Raw genomic sequence first — 13635 nt, forward strand, 5'->3', positions numbered from 1 at the left:
TTGCAACCACGAGCAAGCAAGAGATTATATACATTTACTGAGTGAATATTATGAAAGTGAAATATGTGTTGCTAGAAATGTAATCAAAACGCATTTCTATGCAGAAACTAACTCAAAATATTGATTTTTTTTCACAGCGTGTCCAGCAACCAAAAATGTAACCATTTCACGTTATTAAAACGTTCCAGTTTTACATTATTCTGACGAGATCTGAAAAAACCTTGCAACCACGAGCAAGCAAGAGATTATATACATTTACTGAGTGAATATTGTGAAAGTGAAATATGTATTGCTAGAAAGGTAATCAAAACGCATTTCTATGCAGAAACTAACCCAAATATTGATTTTTTTCACAGTGTGTCCAGCAACCAAAAATGTAACCATTTCACGTTATTAAAACGTTCCAGTTTTACATTATTCTGACGAGATCTGAAAAAACCTTGCAACCACGAGCAAGCAAGAGATTATATACATTTACTGAGTGAATATTATGAAAGTGAAATATGTATCGCTAGAAATGTAATCAAAACGCATTGCTATGCAGAAACTAATTCAAAATATTGATTTGTTTCCCAGCGTGTCCAGCAACCAAAAATGTAACCATTTCACGTTATTAAAACGTTCCAGTTTTACATTATTCTGACGAGATCTGAAAAAACCTTGCAACCAGAGCAAGCAAGAGATTATGTACATTTATTGAGTGAATATTATGAAAGTTAAATATGTATTGCTAGAAATATGATCAAAACGCATTTCTATGCAGAAACTAACTCACAATATTGATTTTATTCCCAGCGTGTCCAGCAACCAAAAATGTAACCATTTCACGTTATTAAAACGTTCCAGTTTTACATTATTCTGACGAGATCTGAAAAAACCTTGCAACCAGAGCAAGCAAGAGATTATGTACATTTATTGAGTGAATATTATGAAAGTGAAATATGTATTGCTAGAAATATAATCAAAACGCATTTCTATGCAGAAACTAACTCAAAATATAGATTTTTTCCACAGTGTGTCCAGCAACCAAAAATGTAACCATTTCACGTTATTAAAACGTTCCAGTTTTACATTATTCTGACGAGATCTGAAAAACCCTTGCAACCACGAGCAAGCAAGAGATTATATACATTTACTGAGTGAATATTATGAAAGTGAAATATGTGTTGCTAGAAATATAATCAAAACGCATTTCTATGCAGAAACTAACTCACAATGGCCGGGTTTCCCAGATCAGTTAAGTAGTTCTTAACAGCGAAAGACTTCTTTCAAACCTTCTTAAGGAGCCTGTGAAAGAAAATCGCGTTTCCCAGAGTCGCTCTTAGCTTAAGTATCTCTTTCATTAAGAAGGAAATGAAAGATGCTGCTGACCCAGTCTTTCCAACCATCTTAGTGAACAAAGACTCACAGATCCAGCCGCGTCAGGCAAATCAATATCACACCAAGCAATGAGATATTAAAACAATGCACCCCGCACAAATTTTGATTTATTTTATACTTTAGATTTATATTGTTTAGCATTTATTGGTGACAGCAAAGGGGGAAAAAAAGAAAAATAAGGAATAACAAGTGTGTTCCTGTATATGCTTTATGCGCACAAATAAAACGATCATCATGAATATCATTTATTTGATAATTTGGCTGCTATACAGCACGTTCTCGCTGCAAATCAACCGCGTCACCGTGCGCGAAGCAGAACTGTTTATATGAACGCATTCGTGCGTCAGCACTTCAGTCCCCTGGACGTGCTGTCGGACCGGGCTGTCAGACCGGGACACCTGCGCCGTGCCCGAGCCCGAGCCCCTATGTGATGACAGGGAAGCAGTAGCTGAAGAACGAGATCCTTTGATGAATCGTTCATACAGTCTCAAATATAATCAATGGTGTCGGTTTATATTAAAGAATCTTTTTGCCCTGAAGAAAAAAGAGCGAAGACAACGACCCATAACTATTTTCTTTTGAAAAAACCCACCTGCCGACTCGCGCTGTATACAGCGCGAGTCGGGATGCAGCCTATCCTTCAGAAGAGGAGGAATACGTGCGAGGCGGGGATGATCTCTGCAATCTGAAGCCCTCTATAATTGTAAAAAGAATTTCACTTATCACGGGTTCTTTTTGGAACATAACCCCTGCGAAAAACCAGGGTTTGCTGTAATTCCACGTTGCGATTTGCGAAACTCGCCTTCTCTTGGCTCATGTTTTTGAACGCACACACACGCCCACCCCGTTTACTCCCGGTCTCCGTGTGTGGGGGAAAAAAAGCCTCACTGTAGCCAGAAATAACGGAGTAACACACCGTTTGGATGAAAAAGGGTCATTGAATTATATTTATCATCTTAATTTTTTATTATAACGCACAGGCAGCAGGGAATTAGTGCGTTAGGTGGCAGTGCTGCGTGTGAAAATGCGCTGATAGTGATCGGTGATCGATTTGCCTGGCATCGATTCATTTGGTTTCAGAACCGTACAGCTGCTCCAAAGAGCGTCTGAAAGAGCGAAACTAAAGGACGGTGTTAAGAAGTCATCTGGGAAACACCCGTATCTTAGGATTCTCTCTTAGTTCAAACCTTCTTTGAACCTCTCTTAAATCCTTAAGAGAGGTTGGATCTGGGAAACCCGGCCAATATTGATTTTATTCCCAGCGTGCCCAGCAACCAAAAATTTAACCATTTCACGTTATTAAAAAGTTCCAGTTTTACATTATTCTGACGAGATCTGAAAAAACCTTGCAACCAGAGCAAGCAAGAGATTATGTACATTTATTGAGTGAATATTATGAAAGTGAAATATGTATTGCTAGAAATATAATCAAAACGCATTTCTATGCAGAAACTAACTCAAAATATAGATTTTTTCCACAGTGTGACCAGCAACCAAAAATGTAACCATTTCACGTTATTAAAACGTTCAAGTTTTACATTATTCTGACGAGATCTGAAAAACCCTTGCAACCACGAGCAAGCAAGAGATTATATACATTTACTGAGTGAATATTATGAAAGTGAAATATGTGTTGCTAGAAATGTAATCAAAACGCATTTCTATGCAGAAACTAACTCAAAATATTGATTTTTTTCCACAGCGTGTCCAGCAACCAAAAATGTAACCATTTCACGTTATTAAAACGTTCCAGTTTTACATTATTCTGACGAGATCTGAAAAAACCTTGCAACCACGAGCAAGCAAGAGATTATATACATTTACTGAGTGAATATTGTGAAAGTGAAATATGTATTGCTAGAAAGGTAATCAAAACGCATTTCTATGCAGAAACTAACTCAAAATATTGATTTTTTTCACAGTGTGTCCAGCAACCAAAAATGTAACCATTTCACGTTATTAAAACGTTCCAGTTTTACATTATTCTGACGAGATCTGAAAAAACCTTGCAACCACGAGCAAGCAAGAGATTATATACATTTACTGAGTGAATATTATGAAAGTGAAATATGTATTGCTAGAAATGTAATCAAAACGCATTGCTATGCAGAAACTAATTCAAAATATTGATTTGTTTCCCAGCGTGTCCAGCAACCATAAATGTAACCATTTCACGTTATTAAAACGTTCCAGTTTTACATTATTCTGACGAGATCTGAAAAAACCTTGCAACCACGAGCAAGCAAGAGATTATATACATTTACTGAGAGAATATTATGAAAGTGAAATATGTATTGCTAGAAATGTAATCAAAACGCATTTCTATGCAGAAACTAACTCAAAATATTGATTTTTTTCCACAGTGTGTCCAGCAACCAAAAATGTAACCATTTCATGTTATTAAAACGTTCCAATTTTACATTATTCTGACGAGATCTGAAAAAACCTTGCAACCACGAGCAAGCAAGAGATTATATACATTTACTGAGAGAATATTATGAAAGTGAAATATGTATTGCTAGAAATGTAATCAAAACGCATTTCTATGCAGAAGCTAACTCAAAATATTGATTTTTTTCACAGTGTGTCCAGCAACCAAAAATGTAACCATTTCACGTTATTAAAACGTTCCAGTTTTACATTATTCTGACGAGATCTGAAAAAACCTTGCAACCACGAGCAAGCAAGAGATTATATACATTTACTGAGTGAATATTGTGAAAGTGAAATATGTATTGCTAGAAATGTAATCAAAACGCATTTCTATGCAGAAACTAACTCAAAATATTGATTTGTTTCCCAGCGTGTCTAGCAACCAAAAATGTAACCATTTCACGTTATTAAAACGTTCCAGTTTTACATTATTCTGACGAGATCTGAAAAAACCTTGCAACCAGAGCAAGCAAGAGATTATGTACATTTATTGAGTGAATATTATGAAAGTGAAATATGTATTGCTAGAAATACAATCAAAACGCATTTCTATGCAGAAACTAACTCAAAATATAGATTTTTTCCACAGTGTGTCCAGCAACCAAAAATGTAACCATTTCACGTTATTAAAACGTTCCAATTTTACATTATTCTGACGAGATCTGAAAAAACCTTGCAGCCACGAGCAAGCAAGAGATTATATACATTTACTGAGAGAATATTATGAAAGTGAAATATGTATTGCTAGAAATGTAATCAAAACGCATTTCTATGCAGAAGCTAACTCAAAATATTGATTTTTTTCACAGTGTGTCCAGCAACCAAAAATGTAACCATTTCACGTTATTAAAACGTTCCAGTTTTACATTATTCTGACGAGATCTGAAAATACCTTGCAACCACGAGCAAGCAAGAGATTATATACATTTACTGAGTGAATATTATGAAATTGAAATATGTATTGCTAGAAATGTAATCTTGTCTGCAACCGTGATGTCCTCTGCATCCTCTGCTCTCACACCGGCTAACAAACTCTTTCACTTCTGCTCGTTTTTTTGAATTTTCCATTTTTGGTCACATTTTGACCAACAGCACCCAGAAGTTAAACTACTTCAATGTGAAGGTGGTGTTTTTCTTCCTTTCTCTCTTTGAACCAGAACCTCTGGTCCTCCTGACACCGCAGCAGAACCTCTGGTCCTCCTGACACCGCAGCAGAACCTCTGGTCCTCCTGACACCGCAGCAGAACCGTGGTCTGTGTATCCCTGGCACCCGCTCACGTCAAACTTACCGAAGCATTTCCAACGCAGCAGGCCCAGTATTTGGGCCTCTGCCGGTAAGTTTTGATACAACTTTTACTTCTCCCGTGTACACCGCAACTGTCTTCTCTCCGCTGCGGGCTCCTCTTGGAGCCCTCGCGAGTAAGTTTTGCTCTGAACCACCGGCTAAAGCAACTAGCTAGCTGCTCGCTACTCTGCCATTACTCGTTACTGGTCACCGCTGTTTTCCGTCCTCAGCCACCACCACCTCCACCTCAACAAGCTTACCTGCTGGATGTAGCATGCTGTGGCTAATCCTGTGGATATTCCTGGGGTTTTCGTCGCTCCTCTACACCCGGACCCTCGGCTCCTCGACGCTAGCTAGCGTTAGCTTCCAGCTACCGCTCTCGACCCGGACCATGCCGCCGCTCCACTCCGCCGCGGCCCGCCACCCGCGTCCGACACCTGGTCCACTCTGGCAAAACCATCCTCCACACAGCCGCTCAGGACGCATGTTCTCCTACAACTTCACGTCGCCAAACTCCATTCCTTCCTTCTGGTCCTCCTGCCGTCCCGCATCTTCGTTACGTCATCACAACAAGCAGCATGTGAATCTGTCCAATCTCCGTCCACTTCCTCAGTCCTCTCAGCCAATCACCAAGCAACACCACCTGAAACTGGCTCTGTTCAACACCCGCTCACTCAACAACAAAAGCCTGCTGCTGAATGAATTTATAACGGACAATAATCTGGATTTCCTCTGTCTAACAGAAACCTGGCACAAACCCCTGGACTATTTCTCACTAAATCAGGCCACTCCCCCCAACTTCACCTACATGGAACAAGCTCGCGCTGAGGGGCGGGGGGCGGTGTTGCAGCAATATACAGAAAGGACATTAAAGCAACCTCCATCCCCATTCCTGTCATTCCGTCATTTGAGCACGCTGCCTTCAGACTACCTGGCCCCACTCCTCTTGTCACCGCCGTCATTTATCGCCCCCCAAACCAAACCCCTCCTTTCTCTCGGATCTCTCGGATTTTCTGACCCAGCTCTGCTCCATCTCTCCCTCTGTTCTCCTCCTGGGTGACTTCAACTTCCACATCAACGATGCCAACTGTAAACCTGCTACTGAATTCCTGGACCTGCTACACTGCCTCAACTTCACTCAACACGTCGACTTCCCCACTCACGCCCGCGGCCACACCCTCGATCTCGTCTGCTCCACCGGCCTCACCATAAATCAGCTCTCCAGCCTCAACCTCCACGTGTCTGATCACCTGGCAATCATTATGGACATCAACATCCCCATCCCCACTCCCAAAGAAGCACGCAAAATATCCTTCCGCAACATCAGATCCATCTCCCCCTCTGCCCTCTCAGCCTCTCTTGCCACTCAGATGTCCGCCTCCCCTCCCCCGTCACCCGACAACCCCTCGGACCTCGTGGATTACTACAATCATACACTCTCCTCCTGTCTTGATCAACTGGCTCCCATCAAAACCAAAACAGTCTCTTTCGCACGCTCAGCACCCTGGTACACCCCTGAACTCCGCAAACTGAAATCCCGTAAACGTCAACTCGAGCGACTCTGCAAGAAATCTGGATTAACTGTTCATCAACTCGCCTACTCTGATCATCTCAACCAATACAAGGACGCCCTCAACTCAGCTCGCTCCACCTACTTCTCCAACATCATCCATTCCGACTCCTCCAACCCAAAGGCTCTCTTCTCCACAATCAACAAACTTCTCAAACCCAGTGACAACATCTCCAACTCCTTCACAGTCTCTAAGTGCAACGACTTCCTCTCATTTTTTCAATCCAAAATCCAGACCATCTACAGTAACCTGACCACCTCCTCCACCCCCTCCACCTCCCCACCTGTTTCCCCCCCCTCCACCACTCAGCCCCTGTCTCACTTCTCTCCCATGTCTTCAGCGTCTCTTTCAACAGTCATGATGGGCATGAAAACCTCTTCCTGTGCTCTGGACCCCATCCCATCCACATTCATAAAAAACTGTCTCCCAGCCATCTCCCCACTCATCATCAACATCGTCAACTCCTCCTTCAGCTCTGGATCAGTCCCGGACACCCTCAAACTGGCAGCTGTCACCCCCATCCTCAAAAAACCTGGACTCAACCCCGACACCATGAACAACTTCCGGCCCATTTCCAACCTCCCTTTCCTGTCAAAAATTCTGGAACGTGCCGTCGCCACTCAGCTCAAGACCCACCTCACCTCCAATGATCTGTTTGAAACATTTCAATCTGGTTTCCGCTCACGTCACAGCACAGAAACAGCCCTCATCAAAGTCACCAACGACCTCCTTCTCTCTTCCGACTCCGGCAACCTCAGCATTCTCCTTCTCCTGGACCTCACAGCAGCCTTTGACACCATCAGCCACACCATCCTCCTTTCCCGCCTGGAATCATCTCTCCACATCACCGGATCCGCCCTCTCCTGGTTAAAATCCTATCTCACCAACAGACATCAATTCATCAGCATCAACAACTGCTCCTCCTCCACTGCCCCTCTGTCACAAGGCGTCCCCCAGGGTTCGGTGCTTGGTCCTCTACTCTTCATCCTCTACATGCTCCACCTTGGCAACATCATCCGCCGCCACTGCCTCCACTTCCACTGCTACGCCGACGACGTCCAACTGTACATCTCCACCAAATCCCTCACCTCTGCAACCCACTCTACCCTGACCAACTGCCTCGCTGAAATCAAGTCATGGATGCACTCAAACTTCCTCCAACTCAACTACAACAAATCGGACATGCTCATCATCGGCCCAAAATCCCTCACCAAAACCGCTCACAACTTCACCCTCACCATGGACAACTCCATTCTGTCTCCCTCCACTCACATCCGCAACCTCAGAGTTATCCTGGACAGTAACCTCTCCTTCCAACACCATGTCAACCACATCACAAGGACTGCTTTCTTCCACCTCAAAAATATTGCCCGTCTCCGTCCATCACTCTCCTTCTCTACAGCTGAAACCCTGATCCACGCCTTCATCACCTCAAGACTCGACTACTGCAACAGCATCCTCTACGGTTCAACTTCCAAGGTCCTCAATAAACTCCAATACATTCAAAACTCTGCCGCCCGCCTGCTCACCCACAGCCGCTCCAGAGACCACATCACCCCAGTCCTCCAGAAGCTCCACTGGCTCCCCATCCCTCAACGGATCCACTTCAAAATCCTTCTCCTCACCCACAAAGCTCTCCACAACCAGGCCCCCTGCTACCTCACCGACCTGCTCCACCGCTACACTCCCTCCCGCAGCCTCCGCTCCTCTGACGCCAACCTCCTGTCCCTTCCTGTCAGAACCAAGCACCGGACCTGGGGCGACAGGGCCTTCTCCATCGCTGCTCCCACCCTCTGGAACTCCCTCCCCAAAAACATCCGTGACTGTACAGACCTCCCAGCATTCAAATCCCATCTCAAAACTCACCTTTACAGAACTGCTTTTAATGTGTGATTAATGTCGTGTCTCATGTTGTGTCCTTATGTACTGTCCTGTGTAATTGTAATTTGTATTATGTGTTTTGTTTTAATGTAAAGCGTCTTTGAGTGCCCTGAAAAGCGCTATATAAATAAAATGTATTATTATTATTATTATTAATCAAAACGCATTGCTATGCAGAAACTAATTCAAAATATTGATTTGTTTCCCAGCGTGTCCAGCAACCAAAAATGTAACCATTTCACGTTATTAAAACGTTCCAGTTTTACATTATTCTGACGAGATCTGAAAAAACCTTGCAACCAGAGCAAGCAAGAGATTATGTACATTTATTGAGTGAATATTATGAAAGTTAAATATGTATTGCTAGAAATATGATCAAAACGCATTTCTATGCAGAAACTAACACACAATATTGATTTTATTCCCAGCGTGTCGAGCAACCAAAAATGTAACCATTTCACGTTATTAAAACGTTCCAGTTTTACATTATTCTGACGAGATCTGAAAAAAACGTTGCAACCACGAGCAAGCAAGAGATTATATACATTTACTGAGTGAATATTATGAAAGTGAAATATGTATTGCTAGAAATGTAATCAAAACGCATTTCTATGCAGAAACTAACTCAAAATATTGATTTTTTCCACAGCGTGTCCAGCAACCAAAAATGTAACCATTTCACGTTATTAAAACGTTCCAGTTTTACATTATTCTGACGAGATCTGAAAAAACCTTGCAACCACGAGCAAGCAAGAGATTATATACATTTACTGAGTGAATATTATGAAAGTGAAATATGTATTGCTAGAAATGTAATCAAAACGCATTGCTATGCAGAAACTAATTCAAAATATTGATTTGTTTCCCAGCGTGTCCAGCAACCAAAAATGTAACCATTTCACGTTATTAAAACGTTCCAGTTTTACATTATTCTGACGAGATCTGAAAAAACCTTGCAACCAGAGCAAGCAAGAGATTATGTACATTTATTGAGTGAATATTATGAAAGTTAAATATGTATTGCTAGAAATATGATCAAAACGCATTTCTATGCAGAAACTAACTCACAATATTGATTTTATTCCCAGCGTGTCCAGCAACAAAAAATGTAACCATTTCACGTTATTAAAACGTTCCAGTTTTACATTATTCTGACGAGATCTGAAAAAAACGTTGCAACCACGAGCAAGCAAGAGATTATATACATTTACTGAGTGAATATTATGAAAGTGAAATATGTATTGCTAGAAATGTAATCAAAACGCATTTCTATGCAGAAACTAACTCAAAATATTGATTTGTTTCCCAGCGTGTCCAGCAACCAAAAATGTAACCATTTCACGTTATTATAACGTTCCTGTTTTACATTATTCTGACGAGATCTGAAAAAAACGTTGCAACCACGAGCAAGCAAGAGATTATATACATTTACTGAGTGAATATTATGAAAGTGAAATATGTATTGCTAGAAATGTAATCAAAACGCATTTCTATGCAGAAACTAACTCAAAATATTGATTTGTTTCCCAGCGTGTCCAGCAACCAAAAATGTAACCATTTCACGTTATTATAACGTTCCTGTTTTACATTATTCTGACGAGATCTGAAAAAACGTTGCAACCAGAGCAAGCAAGAGATTATGTACATTTATTGAGTGAATATTATGAAAGTTAAATATGTATTGCTAGAAATATAATCAAAACGCATTTCCATGCAGAAACTAACTCACAATATTGATTTTATTTATATTATGTAATCAAAACGCATTTCTATGCATTAAAACGTTCCAGTTTTACATTATTCTGACGAGAAAAAAAAATGAAAAAAACGTTGCAACCACGAGCAAGCAAGAGATTATCTACATTTATATATTGCTAGAAATGTAATCAAAACGCATTTCTATGCAGAAACTAACTCAAAATATAGATTTTTTTCACTCAAAAATGAAAAATGTCCACCGTGTTTGTTAACTCAAAATATAGATTTTTTTCACTCAAAAATGAAAAATGTCCACCGTGCTTGTTGGTGTCACGGCCAGAATCTTAAAAGTCACGTGACTTGGACGCAAAACGAATAGGCAGAAAAATGTAACAGTTATACATTTCAAGCGCTAGAAAAATGTAACAGTTATACATTTGATGTATAACACACCCAGGTGTGTTATACATCAAAATGTACGTCTCGATCCTGAACGACGCGCATTACTTTTCTCAGTCAAAAGCGTTACCGTGGCGACGCTAGATGCCAAAAGACACGCCCCACTTCATCTGGTTGATCCATATTTGATAGTTCCTACTTTCTGCCATAACTTTTGAATGATTTGATATAAAGAGTCGTGGGTGGTGTCATCGGACTCGGTATTGAGTACTTGACCTTATTTGGCATGAATTAGCCCCGCCCCTTCTTCTGATTGGTCGATATGTGATAGTTCCTAAAAGTTTTCTAGGGGGCGCTGTTGAGCCATCTTGCCACACCCATTAATGCAAACCATGAAATATCAAATTTATCACCAGGCCTGGCTCGCGTGCAAAATTTGGTGACTTTTGGGAAACTATCAAATATGGACCAATCAGATGCTTTTTGGCGCCTAGCGTCGCCAGGTTAACGCTTTTGAAAGAGAAAAGTAATGCGCGTCGTCGCAGGATGGACACGCACATTTTGATGTATAACACACCTGGGTGCACATCACGGTTCGGGCCGTATTAACTGCCACAGGAATGGCATATATTTCGCCAAAATGACGACGATAAATTCAAAATGTTCAAAATGGCGGACTTCCTGCTCGGTTTCAGCCATGGCACCAAGAGACTTTTCTTTAAGTTGCGACATGATACAGGTGTGTAGCGATTTTCGTGCATGTAAGTCAAACCATATTGTGGGGCTTGAGGCACAAAGTTTTTTCTGTCTGAGCCAATCAGATGAAGGGTGTGCGCGCTTTTTGGCATCTAGCGTCACCACGGTAATGCTTTTGACTGAGAAAAAAAAGCGCGTTGTCGCAGGACGGAGACGCAAATTTTGATGTATAACACACCTGGGTGCACGTTACGGTTCGGGCTCTGAAGCGGCTGAAGAAATGGCATAAATTGCGCCAAAATTACACGATTAATTCAAAATGGCCGACTTCCTGTTCGGCCATGGCGCCAAGAGACTTTTCTTTCAGTTGTGCCATGATACAGGTGTGTACCGATTTTCGTGCATGTACGTCAAACCGTATTGTGGGGCTTGAGGCACAAAGTTTTCTAGGGGGCACTGTTGAGCCATTTTGCCACGCCCATTAATGCAATCCATTAAATATCAAATTTTTCGCCAGGCCAGGCCTGCAAAATTTGGTGACTTTTGGGGCACGTTTAGGGGGGCAAAAAGGCCCTCCTTTCGTCAGAAGAAAGAATAAAGAAAAATTCCTACAGATACAATAGGGCCTTCGCACTGTAAGTGCTTGGGCCCTAATGATACTTAGGTTCATAATTCTGTTTCATATTTACTAACAGTATTATTTCTAAATATCTAAATATAGTGTTTAGGCTCCCTGCTGCTGTGGGGTATGAGCGCTGGCATCCTCTTGCTCAAAGATGCCCCCTTGTGAAAACCCGCCACAGACTCAGCTTCTTCCCCTCAGTCGCCAGGCTGATCAATGACTCAACCGCACCCCCCCCCTCCCGCTCCTTAGTGACACTGGCACTGGTCTCCGGTGTCACTTAAAAAAAAAAAAAAAATCAAAACTGGACTACAATTTATTGTATATGCCTGCACTTTATTTTTGTTTATTCATTCACTGTGGTGTTTGTGTCTGTGATTTATTTATTTATATGTGAAAACAATATTCTGAATGCGCACACTGTTACCACTGTGACAAATTCCTATGTGTTTAACACAAATGTCAAATAAAAGCAATCTGAATCTGAATCTTGTGGTTGTTTGGCTACACTGCAGCCTCTGATGACCACTCTCCTCCCCCCTCTAACAAGAGACGTAATTCACACTTGAATCACGTGAGAATCATGTGTGAATACTGTTAGGATTTCATGAAATTGTTAAAAGCTCAAATAATTTATAACACTGGTGGGCTTTCTCTTAATATTCAAAGTAACCTCGTATTGATTAAGACACGGAGCCACCCCCTCTAGTGATACGGGTAGACAAATTTAGATTAGAGGTTAAATACAATACACATACCATTGTTGAAGAGGAGACGGTGGGGAACAGCAGATGCTTGGTATTGGGAGGTCTCATCTGTGATCTAGGCTTGACACCCCAGAGAAAGGAAATGTAGAGATGGAAGTGACACGTTAAGGTGTCTTCCCCTTAGCTGGCTCTACCAATGGTATTCAGGTGCAAAGGACACCCCCCCCTTTTCTATAAAATCAACTGGACTGATGACCACGGGGTGCATTTCTCTCCTACCTTCTGTGGTTTCAGACAAATGTACCTCCGGCCGGAAAACCTTGTACTTTACGTATTAAAAGCTTGTATTAACCTTTGATTCTATTCCACTAGTTTTCTTTTGGTTCGCCAGACAAAAGAACACAAATCTTTCAATACGTAAATATGAAACCAGGAACATCTGTATACATACATAAAAATGTGTGTGTGTGGGTGTGGGTGTGCGTGTGCGTGTGTGTAAATAAATAAATGTATCTATGTACACATTTGTTTTTACAAACGGTTATCGTCAGCCATCTAAGGAAATTAACTCACTGTCACATAAAGTGCAGTGTAGACACTTAGTGCTGCCTCCTTGGAAGGGAAGGTCTTCCGAGCATGCTGGATATCATCCTGGTTTCCTGTGCAGGCCTCCTGGTGGCTAATATAGCGCAGGGACTGTTGGCATCCCAGCGCCGTATAGTTGGGCTTACAGACGGTCAAGAAGTAGGGTGCCAAGTTTCCTGTCACTACCTGCCCTGCATTGACGAAGATATCAACAGTGAAGATCCCAAAGGTGTAGACTCCTGGGAAGAAACAAGATGGTGTTAAGAGCAGGGCTACATAAAATTACCATTGTAAGCAATACTGTTGGCTTCAAGATGTAATAGGTAAACCTTTATCAAAAGTAAGGTGCTGCATGAGGTGACAGGATCCATAGTCAGA

General features: G+C 41.6%; 1 protein-coding gene across 1 annotated transcript in view; it reads right to left on the reverse strand.

Annotated features, from left to right (window-relative positions):
- Positions 1-13635, reverse strand: part of plppr5b (phospholipid phosphatase related 5b) — a 155506-nt gene that overhangs the window by 43449 nt on the left and 98422 nt on the right. The window contains exon 3 of the mRNA XM_061713037.1: positions 13246-13496. Within this exon, the coding sequence (XP_061569021.1) occupies positions 13246-13496 (251 nt within the window). The remainder of the gene's footprint in view (positions 1-13245; positions 13497-13635) is intronic.

This window comes from Cololabis saira, chromosome 22 (assembly GCF_033807715.1).
Source record: "Cololabis saira isolate AMF1-May2022 chromosome 22, fColSai1.1, whole genome shotgun sequence".
Taxonomy (NCBI): domain Eukaryota; kingdom Metazoa; phylum Chordata; class Actinopteri; order Beloniformes; family Belonidae; genus Cololabis; species Cololabis saira.